A 20,729-nucleotide genomic window follows, 5' to 3' on the forward strand; every position below is an offset into this window, starting at 1 on the left:
TTGACGCTACCCCTACTCGCTACCCCTATCAGGCATCGACACCCTTTATGCTTCGAAGGTTGGTTGGGGTTTTTTGTTTTTGGTTGTTGGTTTGGCCGTTTTCGGTACTTTTGCGGTGTGATAAGCTAATAAAGCATGAGCACACGGGATGAGTGAAGTGGCTTTATCGTGGACCAATGGGCAGGCCACAAGCAACGCGTTTGGTCGCGGGAGCGTCCTCCCCTGCTCATTGATTGGGCGGCAAGGTGAGTGAGTGCCTCTGCACTGCATTTCTGAAGATTGAACTGGATCGATCTTCTTCTAACTCAACCGATCTGCACTACTACCGGTAATCAAGGGGAGGCAAGATAAAAAAACACAAATGCACGTCGTCACCCGCTGTGCTGAGTGCCGGCAAACGCGCGGTGTATTGTGTCTTGTGTCAGGTGCGGGTGATGGATAGATGGGAATAAAGGGGAGTGCAGCTTTGGTCGGGAATGCGGGAAACAGCAGTAGCAGCAGTAGCCGTGCTGGAGAAGATCTTGATAAGTGTACAAAACTCTGGGTGTATAAACGGTGCGCTGCTCGTTCGCTGGTCGTTCAGTTGGAATTGTTCCGTTGGAAAGCGTTCATTGGCAGTGTGGGCAGCGTGCTGTAGTCGTTCGGGAAAACTTTAGTGTGTGCGTGTGTGCGTTCGGCCAAGGGGTCCAGTTTCGAAAGCGAATGCTCTACCAAAGGGACAGCCAGGGACGCCTTGTGATTGCACAGTTTCGCACTGTACTGACACTGCGTGAATCTCCCCATCGCAAGCGCGCCTTTCTTTGAGGTTAGAGCTGCACTTGGATAGTTAATCGTTAATGGAATCGTTGTTGGTGTGTGTGTGTGTGTGTGAATCACTCTCTAATGGCCCTCTCTTCTGTCCCTTCTTTTCCACCTGGAATAGGGAAATAATCCTTTCATCTGCCAGGCACAGTACAAGTCTCAGTGTGGAGATGTAAATCACTCGCCCACGTGCAAGCAATACTGAACACAGCCGCCAACCGCTCCCGAGCCGCTCCCGCAAAGCTATAGAAGAGAGACCGATCCTTTTAACCGGTGTACGAACAACAAATTAAGTTTGCCGATTGCCCAACCGACCAACCATCCACTAAAACACCCATCTGGAAGTGAATTCTTACGAGTGTCTGTGAACAAGCCGAGTTGGTGCAGGAGTTGCGACAAACATCCGGAGCGTGCGACAACAAACACAAACTTCAGTGTCCAGAGTCCTCCAGACCCAAAGCGGAAATGGCAAGCTACTGTCGGTACCTGCTGGTTGTATTGCTGGCGGGTGTCGCCCTTGGGCAGCCGGAGAGCATCCGCAGCGAGCCCACGGATGACTCGAGACCGACGTTTACGGTGTACGATTACTTGGCGGTCGCCTTCATGCTGGTCATCTCGATAGGCATCGGTAAGGAATTGCTGCTTAGTAAGTCCGGTGAGCAATGTTTCACACTCAGCTTCCCACCTCTTCACCAGGCGTGTTCTACGGATGGTTTGAAAAGCGGGGCAGCGGTGGCGCCGATGCGGCTGGCGGTGAGTCGAGCGATGACTTTCTGCTCGGCTCGGGCATGAGCCTGTTCCCGGTGACGCTCAGCCTTACCACCAGCTTCATCACGGCGATCGAGCTGCTCGGCAACCCGGCGGAGATGTTCTTCAGCGGCACCCAGTTCTCGCTAATCGGTAAGTGGTGGCGGCCGGAGTCGATCCTTCTCGGCCTTAGTACCAGAAGAAGCAAAGAGAGAGCAAGAAAGTACTTTTCGTTACTCTCTGGTTTGTGATGTATTATTTTCACAATCTTACTCCGCCCTCCCCCACCTTTTTCCAGTGATTTCCATGGTGTTGGTAGTGCCGGTTGCGGTGAAGGTGTTCTATCCCATCTACTACAAGCTGGATGTAACCAGTTGCTACGAGTATCTTGGGATGCGGTTCGATAAGCGGATCAGAACGTTCGGCGCTGTGCTGTACATTCTTCAGGTAAGGTCCTTCTCTCTCTCTCTCCCTCTCCAGCCTATATCGTTAGTTGAGGCCTCCAGCTCTTACAGGATTGAAATGAAGGCTGCCGCTGAAACGCTGAAAGCTTCCAGGCAGGAAGTACTCGATGCGGAAGTACCCGAGTACTCGTGGGGCTTGAGTTAAGCCTTTCTGCTTACTCGCTGCTTTACCACGACCACGAATAAAACCCCCGATGCTTGGCGTGCTCGGTGTGCTACAAACTCATAAAACAGCAAACGATTTACGGGTGGCAGCACTGCCAAGTAACTGCCCCTCTCCTGCCCCCCCCCCAAACCACCATGTACACGTGTGTCGTAAACTTTGGGTTTGCACGGTATTCGCACGTCGATAAAACACACTGCGACTGAATCTTGCGTTACCGTTTGTACCTTCAATTCATCCGCCGGTGCTCCAAGGCAAAGGGATGATGCGTTTCCAGGGGGGTCACACAGTTCACAAAACAGATCCACTCCAACCGAGGGGTATCATTACAACGGGCCAAAGCGGGGGTTGATTTTGTGTCTAGCTCAGTGCTGCGCACGGCTGCAACCAACGCCAGAAAACGGTTCGGTTGTTTGATGCAATGTTGCCGCTCTTCTTCTAACTGGTTTACGCTGTTTTTTGTTGTTGTTGCTGTATGTGCTCAGGTTCAAAACCTTCCCGCACAGGTTTGATGATGCTTTTGCGTTGATTATATTTGATCTTGTCTTTCATTTTCGGTCGTTAAATCGAATCAAGCGAACAGGAACCGTCCTGAATGTTGCTTTTTTTCTCGCTCTCTCTCTGTTGGTTGGTTTGTGGTAAAGGTCTGGAGACTGAAGTTGTGGTTGTTGTTATGGCCGTTTGCTAGCACATATGCGGTGCGTTTGTGTATGTATCTGTGTGTATCTCCCACAAAAAAAAAAACAACCACGAAACCGAATGTGAATTTGGATTGATCTAAAAAAAAAAAAAAGCCGGGAGAAGGATGCGACACACAGACAACGAGAGGGTTTTGTAAAATTTATGTTTACCAACTCCCATTCCGCCCATCTTATTTGCATTTTCTTGGGGCACAAAAAAAGGTGTATATGTGTGTGTGCGTATAGGCAAAGGTGTATCGTTTGGCTTCTGGTGTGTTCCTTGTCGGTGTGCCAACCGGTCGTACCGTGGGAGCCCGGAACAGATATAGGCTCGTTTCAAAAAGGGATGACTTCTGTATTCTGTTTCAAGGATGCCTCCGTTTTTTTTGGCTTCTGTTCGCTATCACCATTTGAAGGGATCGGGGCAGAGGCCGCTAAAGCAATGGTACATACGGGGGAAGAATACTGCTTTGGTGGGAAACGTTGTTTAGAATGAATGCTGTTTATTTGAGGTAGAAAATTAAATCGTACGCTTGCTGCCGCCCTACCGGAAAGAGTTGTTGATCGGAGCCTTCCTTGCTCTCCTCTATTCCCCAGTTGAGAGGTTTACCATTTTACCAGACGCAGGTGTGTATTTACGGAGCTAGGTGTGATTGTGAAATCTGCGAGAAACGGTTAAGTTGTGCAAATGCGCGTTTCGGTATCAAAACCATGTGGTGGTGAGGTGGTGTGTGGTTCGAGAATGAACGCGTGCATTAGAAAATGAGGAAACTTCCAAGAAGTAATGCACGAAGTGTTGTGAAGTATATTTGTAGGATTTTCTAAGAATTGGAACATTCGTGCCACAAAATGGCAGTGAATCTCTGTTCGATTGAAGTGGATTAAAACGGGCGATGCTTAGAATGGCGCAATGCTTTTGAAAGTAAGAGGCATTAAGATTACTTTAGCTTAAAGAATCCTTTTTAGGCTTTTAAGGCGCCATAGCTTTCCATTAAAACGGCTGATGCTTTTTGTTAGTTTTTTTATAATTTAAAAACCATCATAACGGTCATACAACATTCAAATTTACTGCCAAACGGCTGCTTTCCTTTGCAACGCAAAACCAAAATCCTACCTTATCCAACAGCTTATAGGATCACGTTGCGAATCGGCACGAAACCGACAGGCGTACGAGTGTGCGTACAGTCTGACATCTGGGGCATAAATATGGACAGCACTGGATTTTGTTTTGGAAGCAAATCCAAGTGTCAGTGCTATCTCTATGCCACACTGACGCGCCCCTTGCGGTACGGATTGGGATCAGTATAGGAAGTTTAATCCACACACACACACACACACACACAAACACACCACAAAATTTGGCCGCAAAAAAGGTGTCACTATTGTGGGCGTGCGGGCAAGTACTGTCCGGTAGTAATAACCCCTAAGCACCAAACCCTAGCACCTGGGAAGTGTTGGAGGGCGTTGGCAGTACCTGGCAGCCCTCACTGTTGCTGATCTGTTGTGATATTTGCTTGTTACTATTATTAATCAAACAATTGGATGGGGCCACATTTGGCTTGCGGGCGGTCGGTAATACCTTCGTCAAACTAGGACGATTTCCTCCCGTAGTGTTTACGGTGGAGAATTAAAGCGAATGGTAAGCTTTTTTACCGGACGTGTTGGAGCCGTTTGATTGCGCAGATAGATTTCTTCTTGGAACCGGAACAAACCATCACGTACTTAAGCTAAAGCCTGAATTGCTGTAACTACTAGCCAGACTGGATATAGACACAGGCATAGAGATGCTTTCATCGAGCCGCAATGGTCCGCAAATTTGAGCCTGTCCGGGTTGAAGTGTACCCAGCACAACTTCAGCATCTTCCCCAGACTGGGAAAGCACAAGTACACACAGACACGGTGAGATTAGGTAGAAAGGTAAACTTTATCAAAGGTGGATTAAATGGTGTGATGGAATTAAGTTTGATTGAATTTTATTCCCAACGTTTCGCTTCCCTCTGGCTGCTGTTTTTGCACCACCTGACGGCCCGGTGGCCAAATGCATCCCCCCCAAATAATGCCGGAAGGGACAAACTTCCAGCTACCATCTGCTTGATCCCTGTGTGTCTTCGTTCTCCCCCAATGGGAATATATATAGATATACACGGCTGGAATTGAGTTTTGGTAGTCTACCAAGCGTTTGATTGTTTCTCCGGTCGCTTTATGCGTCGTCGGGTTTGTGGCTCGGGAAAATGGTAAGAATTTTCAGCGAATTGCTCCACGGCTCCGTTCGGCACTGCTTCGTTAGTTCCAACGGCGCTGATTGTTCAAACGAAGTACAGGTTCAGGCAAGGAAAAGCTGTTGGTAGGTCTTACGTGGCTGCTCGTTTCCGGTCACTTACATCGAGAAACCCCCCCCCCCCTATTTGCTTCATAGCTTTATCCTACACCGGGGAGGATTAGGGATTAATTTGAAGCCAAACAATACCGAGCGAGGAGCATGTCGGATTGTTGAGGCTTGCTGAAGAGAGAAAGAGAGAAAAGCGGGTGTCCGGCACCCTGATGAGCCATCTCCTCCTCACTGCGTACACAAGTGTGTTCGCCCTGTAGCGCACTTTATTGAAAACGATGAATGCCCGGGACACAACGCTCAACGTTCGCTTAATGTCGGAGACGCTTTGCCGTGTGGCGTGTCTTGGGGGCATGGGATGGGCCAGGTATGTTGTGGCGGCACATTTTCCCGGAAGTCGCATTTGTCGGAAGGACTACACTCACTGACCGCCGAGTGTGTCTGTGTGTGTCGTTTTTATTGTATCCAGCCTTATGGGAACCGGGAATTACGCTGTTACCAGCGTCTCGTGTAAACATCATACTTTGCCTCAATCTCTTGCGCCATTTTGCCTTAATCCAGTGTCATCTTGCTCCGTCACAAAACGCTCCACGCTCTAAGTAATCCTATCCTTAAGTACGTGTGTGTGTGTGTGCGCAACATTCTTCCCGTACCGGGAATGATTTTCTATAGCTCCACTTGCAACAACACGGTGTGGGTAGATTGTCAGGTAGTTCCGGGAGCTCGTACCTCGTACCATGAATCCATCACAATCAGCCAGCCAACCTGCCGGCGTTGGGGAAGAAATCGAAGAAAGAAAAGAAAGCAAGAGACGAACCTTTGACCTAGGCACGTTTCACAGCGCTCAACGCGGTACCTGGGCGTTTAGATCCACATACTACGTACTACTACTACTGCTACTACTACTAGCGCTTCGTATTGTGCCTTGAACGTTCCGTTTTCGCTCTCCTTTCCGTTCCAGATGCTGTTCTACACGTCGGTGGCCGTCCTGGCGCCCGCCATCGCCCTCTCGGAAGCAACAGGTCTGAACAAGTACATTGCCGTCGTCCTGATCTACTTTGTGTGCATCTTCTACTCGTCGCAGGGCGGCATGAAGGCGGTCGTTATCGCCGATACGTTCCAGGTGAGTTCCCCTAATGGAGGTTCGGTGTAAAAGCGTGTTGGTACGATTAGGGTGCGAGAGCGGCAGAAAGGCAGAGAACTTGCCTATAAGTGACGTGTGCAGTTGCTTGGAAGTGTGGATACTTTTTCTTTAAACAAAAAAAAAAAAGAAACAATACTCCTCACAGGTCGTTGCTCGACCGGAAGGAACGAACTGCTTTCCGCCGGACAATCCAGAAACAATCTGCATCAGCTCGGCGAGCCGAAAACGTATCCATGTGCAAAGCAACGGTAAAAAACGCACACCACCAAAGCACCTCTAACGGCGCACTGAAGATGGTAGTTGGCTTTTTTCTTTGCCTTTTACTTCCTGTTGTGCTTTTCCACTGTTGTGTTATCGCAACTGGGGAAAACAAGCGCCAGTCAGGCAGGAGCTTGCAGTGCAGTTTATTACATTGCGGGTAGGAAGCGGCAGCCGAGGCCTCCCGTGCATCTTTCTGCGCCGTGAGTCGATTTGCACAAGTGATTCATGCGTACTTCCTCTCTCTCTCTCTTTCGACGCGTCTCGATCTCAAGGAAAACAATGCCAACGGAGACGAGAATGATCTTGTGATTGTCGTTTGGATGGTACCTACGTCTTTTTCTGTTGTCTGTGTGCCACTCGAGAGTATTTATTTCCCTGTCCTGCCCTTCCCCCCCCCCTCTATCGGGGGATGATGCTTATCCTGGTGGTGTAACAAACAAAAAAAGAAGAAGGTAGATTGTCAGTGGTGACGTCGTCAGTCCGTGGAAGCTCTAAGACAAACAGATCAGCCGTTTTGTACCCGGATTCAGTGACGCTTCCTCGGTACGACAGGATCTTTGCGATGCTGAAGTGACGTAGAGAGAGAGAGAGAGAGAGAGGGAGAGAGGCATGGGCTTCGGGGTGCCGATAAGAAGGACGGGCTTAGCTGTCGTCCAATGATAGGATTACATTGTAATGAAGAGCTCACATAGCAGGCGCTCTCCCTTCCTGTTGCATGATGGGCCAACATACTGCTCACTTAGTGTGACGGCGGCGGCGGTGTGTGTGTGTGTGTAACGCTCTTTGCAGACGCTTGACGGGTGCTTAAGAGCTTTTATGTTTGTACGTACTTCTGTTCTGTTCTTGCTTATCTTATTTTCCATCTGGAAGTTTTTTTTTTCTTTTCGGTTTAGTGCCGGTGTGTATTGTGCTACCTTGTTTCCATTCTTGATGTTGCCTTTATTGTCGTGCACTGACTGCCGTGTAATGGATGGTAAAGGTACACTCACACACACACATGGGGGTACATTTCTCATGTACTTTCTGCAACGAGGTAGAAAATTTCAATCTTGCGCAAGAACAAACAAAAACACGAACGAACGCTGTTTAGACTTTTCTCTTGTTTTGTGCTAAAACAGGATGACAAAAAAGGTAAAGAAGAAGCACCCGGAAAGATAAGCGAACAGATAAAGGCAAGCAACATTTCAGCGCCCCACCCTTCTTCGCTCTCCCGCCTTTAAGGCACACATAAACGTGCGTGAATGCACCGGGAGCGGGTGGTAACAACGCAAAAGCTTTTCATCGGAAACAGTAAGGCAAACTTTGCTTTTTGATTGCTTGTATAGAGTGATGTTTAGCAATTTCAAATTAAACAACAAGAAGTTACAGCCACACACACACACACACACACACGTGCCGAGGCTTTTTTTCTGAATGGCGCGCTAACCGTTGCCAAAGTACAATGGAAAGCAATTTGCATATTGCTAGCGTGTGCTGCTCATGCTTCTTCCCCCCCCCCCTAGTCCTATTCATCGAACTGAAGGAACAAGGTTTGTTTTTGTTTTGCCCCCTTGACAATCGTGTGACTGGTAACGTTCGTGACATCTGACAGCGCGCACGGGAAACAAATTATTTGTCTTAGCAAAAGGGGTGGGAGAGAAATGTTGCGTTACGGGAGGAAGAAGTAGCTTTATTCTTGTGTGTGTGTGTGTGTGTGTGTTTTGTTTCTTTTTCCTGTTTCGTTGTATTTATCAAGAAGCTCACAAATACTTTTATGGTGTGTGTGTGTCTGCTGGGAAAGTTTGTGGAAGGAGAGGCAGTGATTATTTTTCAATTTTTACATACTTTAGAGCTTATGTTGTGCCTTGCCGTAGATGACAGCATTTTCGATGTTTGGGATGATTATTAACTTGGTAAAAGAAGAAGCTGATGGGAGGTTAAAATGGTTTCTGTTTTTTTTTTATTAATTCCCATCGACGAAAGTTAACTGAACGATAAGCCACACCTTTAAAACATAATAAATGGTAATTGATTTTGGGATGAAAAAAAGTATAAATTATAAAATCAAAGGATAAGATCCATGTAGTGCATACATTTAGGCGCCAGTTTAAAATCAGTATTTAATATTGTTTTATTTTGCTCAAATTATTCACAGCCAGTAATCTTATCAGTTTAGGCGACAATGGCTTCCCATTCGAATGGTTTACGAGTCCATACGATCCTAATTGAATTCGATTACTTACAAACGAGTCAGTGGTGCGGGTCGCATACGACTCAATTGCCTACAATAAACATCTTCATTTCTGCCATTTATTGCCTCTCTCCTTTTACCCATCTCAACTGCTACTGGTTAGGGCTAACGTTTTGCTGGTGTGACATCATATGGAGGTCTAATATTGTTATAATTTTCTATGGAAAGAAGAAAGAGAGAGAAAGAGAGTGTCTTAATGGGTCTCCGCATTGAAGTCACACTTTCTGCAAAGCGGGCAACATCATTTCCACGAAAACACGCAGCAAAAGCTCCACTCTATCGGCAGCAATACAAACCCATCTTCCTTTTTTCCATAATTTGGAAATTATACAGCTATACTGGTACTCCCCCCCCCCGCAGTGCTGGGTTTGCTGAGGAGGCTGGTGCTTGTAATTAGACAAATTATGCATTCATTAGCACCCGCCGCAGCATTGTATTTGTGTGGCAGGCCTGTGGTACGGTCGTGCTTTCGGAGATCTGGTTGCCAAATGTGCCTTTCCTGCTTTTCCCTCCTATAAAAGGAATCATGGATGCCTGGTGGCTGAAAGTGGCACTGATGATGATGGTACGTGTGAAGTCACCTCGAGACAGTGTAATGCTAATCTGCGCGTGCGGTCGTGGGGGGGCCGGGCAGGGAATAAATATTTCCACAACAGCAGCAAGTAGCAACACCGCGCAGTCAAACGGGCGCCCGATTCTCCGTTTTTCTCTTGAGAGGTTGAGTATTTGACGTCTCCCAAGAAGCCGGGTATGTAAGCTGGGGATGGTGGATGTGCCAAGTAAATGCTGCTTCCCGCATTTGCGTAAGACGCCCAGTTGGAAAACGTCTAATGGAAATTTATTGTTTCTTTCACGGACACTTCTTCCCAAGAAAGCTAAGGGGGTGTGGTGAACGGGAGGTGTCGGTTGATGATGGGAGGCACAGGGGGCGGAAAACTCAACAAACCCGCCCACTCGCTTCCCGGAGCAGTGGAAGGCTTTTGTCTGTCAGAATAGCATAGGCCCCGGGTGAAGCGAAATTTGCAATTGAAACCACGTGCCACAAATTTCGTTTATTGTTTCGCCTGTTTCCCCTGAATGGTGCAGGCTGTATGAGGCGGAGGAAGAAGCGGGAGTTGCTCTAAAATTTTTAAGCATTTACGGTAGCATTGCTGTGTGGGTGGGAGTGCACGATGATGTGGTGGGTGGTGTGCGATGCAGGGCAAAGCAACAAATGGTACAGCGAACGGCAAAAATAGGCAAAAAGTTAGATTGCAAAGTGAACAGATGAGTGTAATCTCACCTGTATAGAATATGAAGATAAATAGCGTGACATTATTGTTATTGGTGCGGCGTGCGGGAGCGATGTCAAGAATCCGTGCATATGCTGAGTGGCTGGAAAGGGGGGAGTAGCCATCTGTAGCTAGGGAGGGAAGGCAACACAGGTAACACAGACACGTGTGCGTAGGAAGAATGTTTGGCGTAACGGGGCAAATGCTTGCCGGGTCTGGCAACAAGTGGCTGCAATGGGAGGAAACTCTCCAAGGAATACGCAGACATGTGTACGTTTGTACCGCAGCCATGTGTGTGTGTGTTTGGTTAATACTCGCTCGCTTCAGTGATGGCGTATAGCGAAAAGATGAATGGAACGGGAACATTTAGAACAGGAGTTTTCGTACGGGTGCTGCTTAAAAAAGGGTATCAAACTCAAACCTAGCCACAAGCTCTTGGTGCGTGTTTGCGTCGACAAAACCTTCAATCGCCAAATGGCTGGGTAAATATGTACTAGCTAAAACAGTTTCAATGATTATGTATTTCGATACAAGAATCATTAAATCAAGCTACTTGTTGCAAAAATGCAAAAAAAAACAAAAACGTTTGATCTGGTTCGGAATAAGGAAAAGGGGGAAAACAAACAATTTGCGGTTCTGGGAGGAAGTTATCGATTTGTCGCAAAGTCAATTGACATTGGACAAATGCATTCGTCTTTTTTTTCAAATCGGTAGTACACGCGTAGACACGTTGCTAGTATTTGCTGTTAGATGGATTTCATGTTTAATTTTAATTTCACAGGCAAAAGCAATTACAAAGTCCGTTTGATGTCTGGCGGTTCGATGTCTGATGGTTTTTGTGTGATGTATTGCACTTATGCATTAAAAAATATGTTTCCTTGAATACTTTCATGTTACAAAATCGATTAAAAAGCTGTTTGACATACATTTTGCATACCTTTAGGGGAAATATCTGTTAACAATTCCTTTTTGATCAACGAGCGCCTAAATGTATGCAATTAAATTGAATTAATTTCTACTGTACATAAGCTTGGCGTTTCGGACGAGAACGGTTCGGTTTGCTCGACGCCAAGCGAACAATCAAATCAAACGCTTCCGTTTAAAACGGGATCCCGCAAACAACAAATAACAGACAAGCCGCGCAGGCATTTACGGAAGAGTAATGGAGCTATTTTTCCTGCTTCAAAGTGAAGATAAATCGAGCCCCATCCAATTGCAGGCTCATTTCCACAATCAAATTGCATCACAGTGAAACACACACTCACTGACACCCACACACGACGGTGCCTGCTCACATCGCATCTTAAATCACGGAAATGTGAAAATTGACAAAGTATGATGTGAATTGTTCTCTACGTGTGTGTGTCTGTCTGTCTGTATGTGTTGCATATACAAACCAAACACCGAAACGGTAGTGGCAAAAATAACACGAAACAAAAACGCGCCGTCACGCTGTAGTTTGTCAGGCGGGTGGGTCGGCTCGCGGGCATCCCGTCCATACCACCCGCCTGACAAACGGTATCCGATTATCGCAATCAGTCATATGGAAATTGGGTAGAGACGCGAAAGGCGCGCTTGATTTTTGTCGCCACGCTTTCCGCGTAAAACCAACCAGGAGGGGAGGCCTTTGCAATATGACAAATTTGAATAAATTTTCCACCGAAAAAGGGAATTGCATGGAATGGGGTGTCCCACCGTGGTCGGTTGGTGTGTTTCTCGGGCCCAGCCAGCTGACAGTGCTGGTGCTGGCGCCTCGGGGCGTGAGGTTGTAAATTTGCAAGCCTTCCCTGTCGTCGTCCCGCGCTCTATTGGTTCCGCCTGTAGCGCGGGGCTCTTTAAAGCGGTACCGGAATGTAGTGGAAAATTTATTTCCTTCCGTCAACTTATGGAATCACGGGGCATTTGCTTTTTTTTTCTCTCCCGTCACCCGGCACGTTGGAGCAAGCGACGACCGGCGCGGCAGCATTCAGTCACTCGGCGAGTCAATCATTCCTGAGTAGGAGCAGCGGTGCGCGCTGTTGGCGCTGTGCAATCAAAGTCTTGATATTCTCATTTTTTTTGTACGACCCACCGTGTTCCGGGAAGTAGCGGGGAGGGCATTGCGGTATGCGCGATGCTTCGGGAATGTAAAGCGGCAAGAAAAATGAATGCTTCTCCGGCTGGTTGTAGCGTAATGATATGGGCTTTTCTAGCCCCGGAGCCAGTTCCTTCTTGGTAGAGCCGAGCTCTGAGTTTTAGTAGGAAAAGCTCGGTTGAAAAATATGAACTGTTTATAAAATCATAACGTGTGCGCGCTCACCGTAATGGTGTAGTTGGTTTTTGGCACATTGTTTCACGATTGTTGGCAACTTTCCCCCTCGTGCCCTGGTGCTGTGTTGCGTTGGGCATGAAAATTAAGTCACTTTACTCTTTCGCTCGGAATGGTCGTCAATGTTTTGAAGATTTTTTTTGTGGCAAACTCGGACATTATTTAACTTTTTTTTGTATAGTGTTGTTTTATCTCCATGTTCTTGATAATTTTTTATTTGTAGCTTGTTGTTTTTTTTTGCTTCCCCAAAGTAGAAAGTCTACGCTGAAGTGGCGTGTTAAGATGAAGCCGTTGCAGCAGCACGGAATCGCTGCAGTTAAGATAAGAGTCAGCTTCATCTGGTTAGGCCATTTTTTTCTTCTCTTTTTCCCATGGCTGAAGCCATAAACGGAATGGTAAGGGCGTCTGCCTCATCACCAAACCATCCAGCCTGCACGTGGAGAATGATGGCTTCTTTCAACGTAAAAAAGAAAAAAAGAAAGCAAAAAATCATTGTAACCGACGAAGCCTTCCGTTTTCGCCTTCCGTTCGCTTTCTTCTGCACTGCTGATAGCTGTAGCTGTTCGGGGCGAGATTTATGCAGAATTTCCGATAAGCCTCGTTCGTTTCAACGGCGCTGGTTGAAGGGTTTTGTGAGCCACGTCGAGAGGGAGAGAGTGAGGGGAGGGTTTCGGTGATGAGTTTACTTGTGAAGATGATTACGTTTCGCATGGGGTGGTAGCATGGTGTTGATTGTTGCTGGGAAGGGTATTGTCGATGATGGTGCTGGAGAGGAAAGCGAATTATGCAAATGGTAGGTTTTGATTTGTGTAAAATCTGGCAGTTTCGTAGAATGGTGCTCCCATCGGAGGAGGTTTACTAAACAGGTATAAAATTAGAAAAAATAATTTAAACGATTTTAAATGCGGTAACTTGATTGAAATGATTGCATTTCATACAAATTGAGGAAAATTTTAGACGAATGCTGTGGCGATGAACGTTTTTAAGAGTTAGATCAATATTTTTAATCGCCAAAAATAATATTTACGCTAATTTGGCTATGTCTGTTTTAGTCAAAATTGTTCTTTTACTATGCATGAAACACAATACGCCTAAAAGTATGCAATGTGTGGATTATAGCTTTGTTTCTTTAGCAGTTTCAGCAGCTTCACGGCCTATTATGTGTTGCCATGTTGCATACTTTTAGGCGAACTCCGTGAAACGTAACTCACCTTCAGCATTTTGCAAAATGTATTTATAAATCTTACTACATCTATTTCCTAGCACTGTGTTCACTAGACCTAGGGTAACACATGTGCAATACAAATAGCAAGTAATGTAGATGTCTTTTACTATTTCGTTCACCGTACGTTACCCGTGAAATTACGAAGAAAGGCGTCCGAATAGCAAAAGAGAACCAAAACCAAACCGATCCATCTCTATCACCGTTCAATGGAATGCTTTGGATCTGCTTTTGTGTGGTAGTTTCGCGGGAAACGTAATTGATGGGAAATGGCAAAGTCGCAAGACAAAACTACACAGCTGTAAGCCCGCTTGCGACGGCTGCATCTCGTTCCGATTGACACCTTCCTGCTGTAATGAGTAAAACGGATGCCCTCGTGCCTTTGCACCAGCAGTCTGACGTTGTGTAAAAGATTTTGCCAAACAACGAACCAATCGCGTGTGGTGCTCCTTCTCCTTGCTGCAGAGAGTGTTTTACCGTCTGGGTAAAATTACTTTCCATTCCAAGACGCTGCCGACCCGGGAATTGTTGTCAACTTCAAAGCTACTTCATCGCACCTCCGCACGAACAACGCTGGCACGGCGATGGCACGGGCAGTAATCGATTCCGGAAGCGAAAAGGATTACGGCACATGGTCTTACACGGTTGCCGCTTTGTTGAGCGGAAAGCTAAAATTTCGTAGCCCGGTCTGCTTGATGCCACCGTCAACACAGCCGGCTAACGTGGGTGAATGTGGCTGCTATGAGTATGTCGACTCATTGCCAGATTGTGCGCTTTCCACACAGCAACAGCAGCAGCAAGAGTGTGTTAGTCTTCATTTCAAGCAGGATTTGCATCCCATTCGAATGACAATTGAATGCGATCGAACGTGGGGAGTTTGTGTGTGTGTGTCTGAGTAAGCAGCACGCGCCGGGTCTCGGGAGAATAACGTTCGGCTTTCCTTAATGGCAAGAGCTTTCCCCGTCTAGCGTGCGGAGTACGTTGGCGTCTGATTAGTCTTACACCAATCGGGTGCGCTGACAGCCGCGAGTACGAATAAAAGTGTACGTCATTCTTAATTCCTGAATCGATTTGCTCAACCGTGCACGTTTGGTTCGCGCTTCGCTGCTTTCCTGGCGGGGAGGGTTTTTCGGTCTCGTTTCGAGAGCTCCGGGGATCGCGCGCGCGGTGATGCTAGAGAGTTTTCTAGAAACAGATTGGATGTTTCGGCACCGTTCGCCGGTGTGTCACACACGCCGCTAGCAATATCTGGGAGAAATTAGATTGGGTTGATTGAAGTTTAGTAGCATATTTGCCTGTACGTACCGGAGTGGCATGTTGACGTCAGCTGGAATTAATATTGAAGATGGGAGCATTCCGTACATTAGCTACGTGTGTACACAACGGTTTAAAGATTGGTTAAATGTTTCGGAAAAGAAAACTAATTTGAATAAGCACAGTATTAGGCTAGATTGCACTATGTGTTGCCTAAATTTAGGCGCAAAGGACAGACACATTATGAAGGTATAAGATTTAAATAAGTTGCTTTTGTCAACACATTAATTTAAAGAGAAAAGTCTGCCCAGTACTATTCAATGCCGTGCAACGGAGACAAAAAGCTGGAAATTAGATAAATATCATTTCACATTTTTTGTCATTTTGGTTTGCTGGTGTTTTCTTTCCTTCGCCTGTTTTGCTTATACCACAAAAACTAAGCGTTTCGCTAGTGTTGAAGAGTTCTATTTTTTCCCCCTGACAGGAAGTGACGATGAATATTTACCCATCCACCGTCAAGATAATAATATGATAATAAATAAGAAAGTGGCGTGCATAAAGGAAGATTCGGGCGTTAAGTTTTTGCTGCTGGGCTTACCAAACACAACTCACACAAACAAAAAAATGAGTGTGAATGATGTCATGCACCATATACTCTCTTTGGAGTTGGAAGGAAGAATTTCCTCTGCTGGTTGATGTTGTTGTTGTTGTTGTTATTGTGGTGTAGCCTGTAAGTGGTGGCGCCAGTTTTATTGTCGCTCGTGCCACCCCTTTTCTTTGGCGGCTGTGTATTATTCTGTGTGCGTCCATTAGGAAAGGATGCCTTTAGGAGGGAAAGAGGCTTTGAACAGGACGCTTTCGGCAACCGGCGCGTGTTGGTCGGTGCGCGAAAAACAAAAGGGGATGCGAAACAAACGACAGCAAAAAGGCAAAAAAAAAACGAGCGAAAAATGTAAGTGTGGTTATGTTTTGTTTGCTTGGGTGAAAATTGCTGTTTAGTTTTTATGCGCTTGCTCATTTGCTCCATCAAAAAAACGGCGAGTTGCGGGTGTTAAATGGTGCGTGAGTGTGGGTCGCATACACACGAAGGAAGTGTTTATCTTTCGTTGGTGGAGAAAGAGAAATCAAGATTTTTGAATGGATGTGTTTACAGTGGTATTGTTGTTTTGTTACTTTGCGGACGACCTCACGCTATTGGAAGGGAAGAGTGTGTTGATTATGGAAATGGTTCTATTTTGTAAGGTTTTTGTGAAAGCTGATAAGATTTGTTTTATTTGCTAGGGTAAGCTAGTAAATTTTATATAGTTTTATTACAGCTATTGAAACCTTTTTTAATTTCCTTTATTTTTATCTCTATTTTATATATGCCTTTATTTATTTGTACCTTCGAAATGAGTAAACTGTAGTAAGGATACACTCCTACTTTACATAGTTTAAAAGTTAAATCATTACAGCAGCTGCTGTGAATGAAAATGTCGCTACAGACGGGATGTTCAAAGCTTCAACCCTTCTGTCCATGCTGTTCCCCATTGCCAAATCCCTTTTTTTCCGGCAACAGCACTTCCACTCGGATGTCCCGCACACTGGCTAAGGGCGTATGAAAAATGGAAATCATCTAACCGAACCAGGTCCAGCCAGCTTTACCCAACCACCCCCAAACCATTGGCTTTGATTAACGGAAGCGGCGCTTTAAAAGGATTCGTGAAAATTCCACCCATCTCGCCCACAGTCCGCTTCCCACGACTGCCCCTCCCCAGTGGGAGTAAAAGTAATGGGAAAACGAAATTGAAACGTGATTTAGAAAGTTTTATTGTTTGCGAGCCACCCAGTATCGCCAGCCCAGCCTCCAGGCTGTTCATTCGCAGGAAGTTAGTTTGTGTGTTTTTTTTCAGTGGAACGATGATGAATACAATACAGAATGGAAAGTAGGGAAGCAAAGGAGGGAGGGCGAACGCTAGAAGGCGCAAACTGTGCCTTCGCATTATGTTCGTGCTTGACAACGCGTTGAAACATTTCGTCCATAAAACGATAGGCCGGCCGTGGTTGATGATGTCCCTGCCCCCCCCCCCCCCCCCTGTTTGCCTCTAAATGTTGGCGGACATTGTCAACTTTCCAGCATTTTTGTTCATTTTTTCCCCTCATTGGCGGTGCTGTTGGAAAATAGCTGACACCAGTGAGCCTTTTGCATGTTTTTTTATTTGTCGGCTTTTATTATTATCGGAATGAACTCGGTTTTGCGAACTGTCACAGCGGTGCCAGCGGGGAGTGTGGAACGATAGATCACTCGTGCCGGATGAGCTGCTGGAAACGAAGAAGCCAACTGGTCGGGTGTGTTTGTCTCCTAATTGAATGCTTTCACTCTTCCGGTGAAGGAAGTGAGGCAAAAAAAAAACACACACACAGACGCAAAGAGCTTACGAGATTGGGAAACAGCGATTTTCTCCTCGCTACCGATGCCAGGGAGGTGTGAACGAGAAAAAGAGATATCATTTATCATTTTGGCCCCCCGAAATGTTTACCGTCCAAAGCTCTCTGCTCCGGCTGTTTGACAAAAGTTCGGGCGTAGGGTTGTGTCCGTGGCACAGCTTATTTGAACATAGTTAAAAATGTGAAAACTGTGCAAACGGAAGAAAGGATCACCATCGAGTAGTGGTAAACGAATAGGTGTAGACGTAGGGGGGAAGAACGGTGATGCGGAATGGGGTCGTAGAACCATCTCGATAGCGTATCGGAATCGACCCCCCCCCACTTTGCAACAGTCGGCGCAAAGCCGGAAAAAGGATTGTCTTTGTTAATCTATGCTCGCCCGATTTCGTGCTCATTCGCATCAAAACCTGTCAGCAGCACTTTCCCGTTGTTTATGTTTTAAATCGTTTTTCATTTATTTCATAATCTGGGGAGGGCAAGTAAGAGTAAATCGGTGGAGTGGGGGAGCAGAGGTGTAGGTGGTGGGGAACATTTTGAATCAGTGAAAGGTTTTAGAAATGTGTGCTATTGTTTACCCTTTTTCGTTTCAGCTTTCAAACATTTCGGTTTGTGCTAACCCTTCTTCGGCTCTTTTCTTTCCGCAGGCGTGTGTGTTGCTGCTGTCGCTGATACTAATACTCGCACTCGGGACGCACTACTCGGCCGGACTGTCGGACGTGTTTAGCCGGGCGGCGGAACACGACAGGATTGAATTTTTCAAGTAGGTTTCACGTTTAATTAAAAAATTAATATTTTTTTCTCGCTCGCTTCTCTTCCCGTTTGTTGCTGCGCGGTTAGCTGCTACATGTTCGGTTGAGTGAAAGTCAAAAGTCGGTTAGCAGGAGCCGGTTAGAGCATGTGCGAGGGGGTTTTTATTGCATCGCTAGATGCCACGTATATTTGCTTCATAAAGTGCAGGCTGAAAGCTTTCAGCGTGTTACTGGCAGACTGCAGCAAACTGCATCAATTTTTAGGTGTGTGATACAGTTAGCTGTGTTGGCTTAGGGAGAAGGTTCAACGCTCTGCTGTACATTGAAGGTTTCCGGTTTAAGTTCCGGCTTGCCATTACTAGAGCTAGAAGGAGAAGTTTTACCATTGCAACCAATATCATTGCTTTTAAATGAATTGCTTTCCGGGTGTGATGCTGCAATAATAGAAACTGTGTTTTTTGTTGACCCCAGCCTAAAGGGGCAGAAGGCTCTCGAATCACCTTTGCCTGCACCGGCTTGCTTTAGCGTTTCGTTTATTACATTTTTCTTTGCTACTGTTCTGTGCGGTAAACAATCGCCTGCATCCTCTCCGGGTGACGCATGCACTTCATGCTCCCGGGTGCACGATTTGGAGGACGCAAAGCCTTCATTTTACCGTACCAAACCGACGTGGTTGAAAATTTTATCATCCTCTGGACTCCCTGTTCCACCATTGCCGCACAGCAAAAGGAAATGTTTTATTCAAGCAATTGCTGTTGCCCCGATGTCTTGTGTTTTTGTTTGTGCTCCTCCCTGGGGGAGGGTTTTGAGAGTTGTTGTTGTCGCCACTTTTTGTTTAATATACTCTCGCTCGCGTGAATGCGAAACCTGTGCTGGATGGGCACTGTGTGTGGTAGTCGATCGCATATCCGGTCGGTTCCATCAGCTTTATCGTGGAGCGACCCGGCACGATGAAAATGTGTTTTGTCTTCGTAGCAAAGAAGTACTCTACCCGGTTGGTTTGTCAGCGGGAATGGACAACCCGGAAAAGCCGCTTCGAAAAACAGCAGCAGCAGCAGCAGCAGCCGTGCGGAAGTTCATAAATATTAATTATGCACATAATTTGCTCCTTTTTTTCGCTTGGTGCTTGTGTCGCGTGCTTGTGTTGTGATGGGCAACCATGCGCCTCCATCGGGCCAATCACGTTGCCCGCTATCGTGCGATGTGATTGAAGCGTCGATAAACAGGTTCCTACAGAGGGGGGGGGGGCTATGGGATGCCCTCGAGTGGTGCAAAATTGTATGACGCTTTGTACACAGGCTTTGGGGAGATCTGGTTGATGGCCTAGACATGGGAAACGACGAGCAACATGCTGAGCGAACATGCTCTTGTCGCCGTGGGATGTAATCTTTTTGATAGCAAAATGGCCCAGTTGGAGTGCTGGTAGCTTTTGGTGTTCCCGTTTTCTGTGCTAGCAAACATGAATGCACTTCAATAAAATTGACGGAAGTTTGTCAACACGTTCATTCATTAGTAATGTTCGTTTTTACTCGAGCAATAGCTATTATTTTACAATAATTGGGGGTTGTTTATGTGTAAAAAAGCTTTTTTGCTGATTGTAATATTTTTGGAATGTTTTATTTGAAAATTTTATGTTTTTAAGGCGCTATCAGCTCATTGAAAGGCAAAACAAATCAAAACATATGAGGTACTTTTCGTTTTATAATTATCAACTACCAGGCGTCTCCATCATGTCGTAGTGAAAATTATTTGGTTTATTTGATCCCATCAACACATCCAAAATTGTTACAACAATGTGAAAAATGCATTTTTTCCTCATTTTGTCAATATGTTTATATTATATTTATGTTGTCAATCTCCACTATAATTTTCTTATAATTTATTTTCTTTCCCTTTTTTCTCTTTTCATGCTTTTCTTTCTTCTCCACCGCTAAAACCCAAACACACACAATCTCTGTCTAATGGACCGTTTTGAATCGATTTCTGGGATGTTTATCGAATCCTGCCAACACCTCGACCCATCCGCGAACGTGTGTGTGTGTTTGATCGGTTTGCAAACCAATACCATCGATCCCATCGTAAACCGCTTGTTCGAACTCGCTTCCTGCGCCAAACGACAATGTTGTTTTTGGCTGAACAATTGAAAACAACTCACGGATGGTGTGCAACTTGATGGCGGCAAATATGTGGATATGGACCAAATGACAAAACAACAACGAAACAAAAAACACACACACACATACAACTCCATCGGCTGCGCCGCAAAACCCTTATGGTGCCCACACCCAACGCACAACGCTGGTGATGAATTGTGACTGCGGCGAATCTTTGGCCGATGATGAACACATCGTGTGACTTTTTGTCGGTCCCATGCCTTCGTCCGCGCCGTTCACCGTACTGACACACGTCAACGCGGTGCGAATGGGATGCAATTTGTGTGCCTGTATGCCTGTGTGGGCCCTTTTTTCTCGCCCCACCCAACAGTTTTGATCCCAATCCGACGACTCGCCACTCAGTGTTTTCCGTCATCATCGGTGGCTTTTTCTACTGGACCTCGATGTTCTGCACCAATCAGGCGTCCGTTCAAAAATGCATGTCATTAAAATCGCTGAAAACGGCCAAACTTGCACTCTACTTCTCGCTGCTCGGTAAGTGTTGATGGCGTGACGGTGGAGGGGT

The 20,729-nt window shown here is 46.1% G+C and overlaps 1 protein-coding gene across 8 annotated transcripts in view; it reads left to right on the forward strand.

Annotated features, from left to right (window-relative positions):
• LOC120895779 (sodium-coupled monocarboxylate transporter 1) overlaps positions 1-20,729 on the forward strand; it is a 44,515-nt gene that overhangs the window by 4,151 nt on the left and 19,635 nt on the right. For 4 of the 8 annotated variants that reach the window (XM_040299401.1, XM_040299397.1, XM_040299400.1 and 1 more), the window contains exons 2-7: positions 923-1,429; positions 1,498-1,701; positions 1,847-1,995; positions 6,146-6,307; positions 17,946-18,061; positions 20,535-20,698. In XM_040299401.1, the coding sequence (XP_040155335.1) occupies positions 1,267-1,429; positions 1,498-1,701; positions 1,847-1,995; positions 6,146-6,307; positions 17,946-18,061; positions 20,535-20,698 (958 nt within the window). In that variant the 5' untranslated portion in view covers positions 923-1,266. Of the gene's footprint in view, positions 1-571; positions 806-922; positions 1,430-1,497; positions 1,702-1,846; positions 1,996-6,145; positions 6,308-17,945; positions 18,062-20,534; positions 20,699-20,729 lie in introns of those variants that run through there. The other 4 variants (XM_040299402.1, XM_040299404.1, XM_040299399.1 and 1 more) reach the window with 3 other exon arrangements.

This window comes from Anopheles arabiensis, chromosome 2 (assembly GCF_016920715.1).
Source record: "Anopheles arabiensis isolate DONGOLA chromosome 2, AaraD3, whole genome shotgun sequence".
Lineage (NCBI taxonomy): Eukaryota > Metazoa > Arthropoda > Insecta > Diptera > Culicidae > Anopheles > Anopheles arabiensis.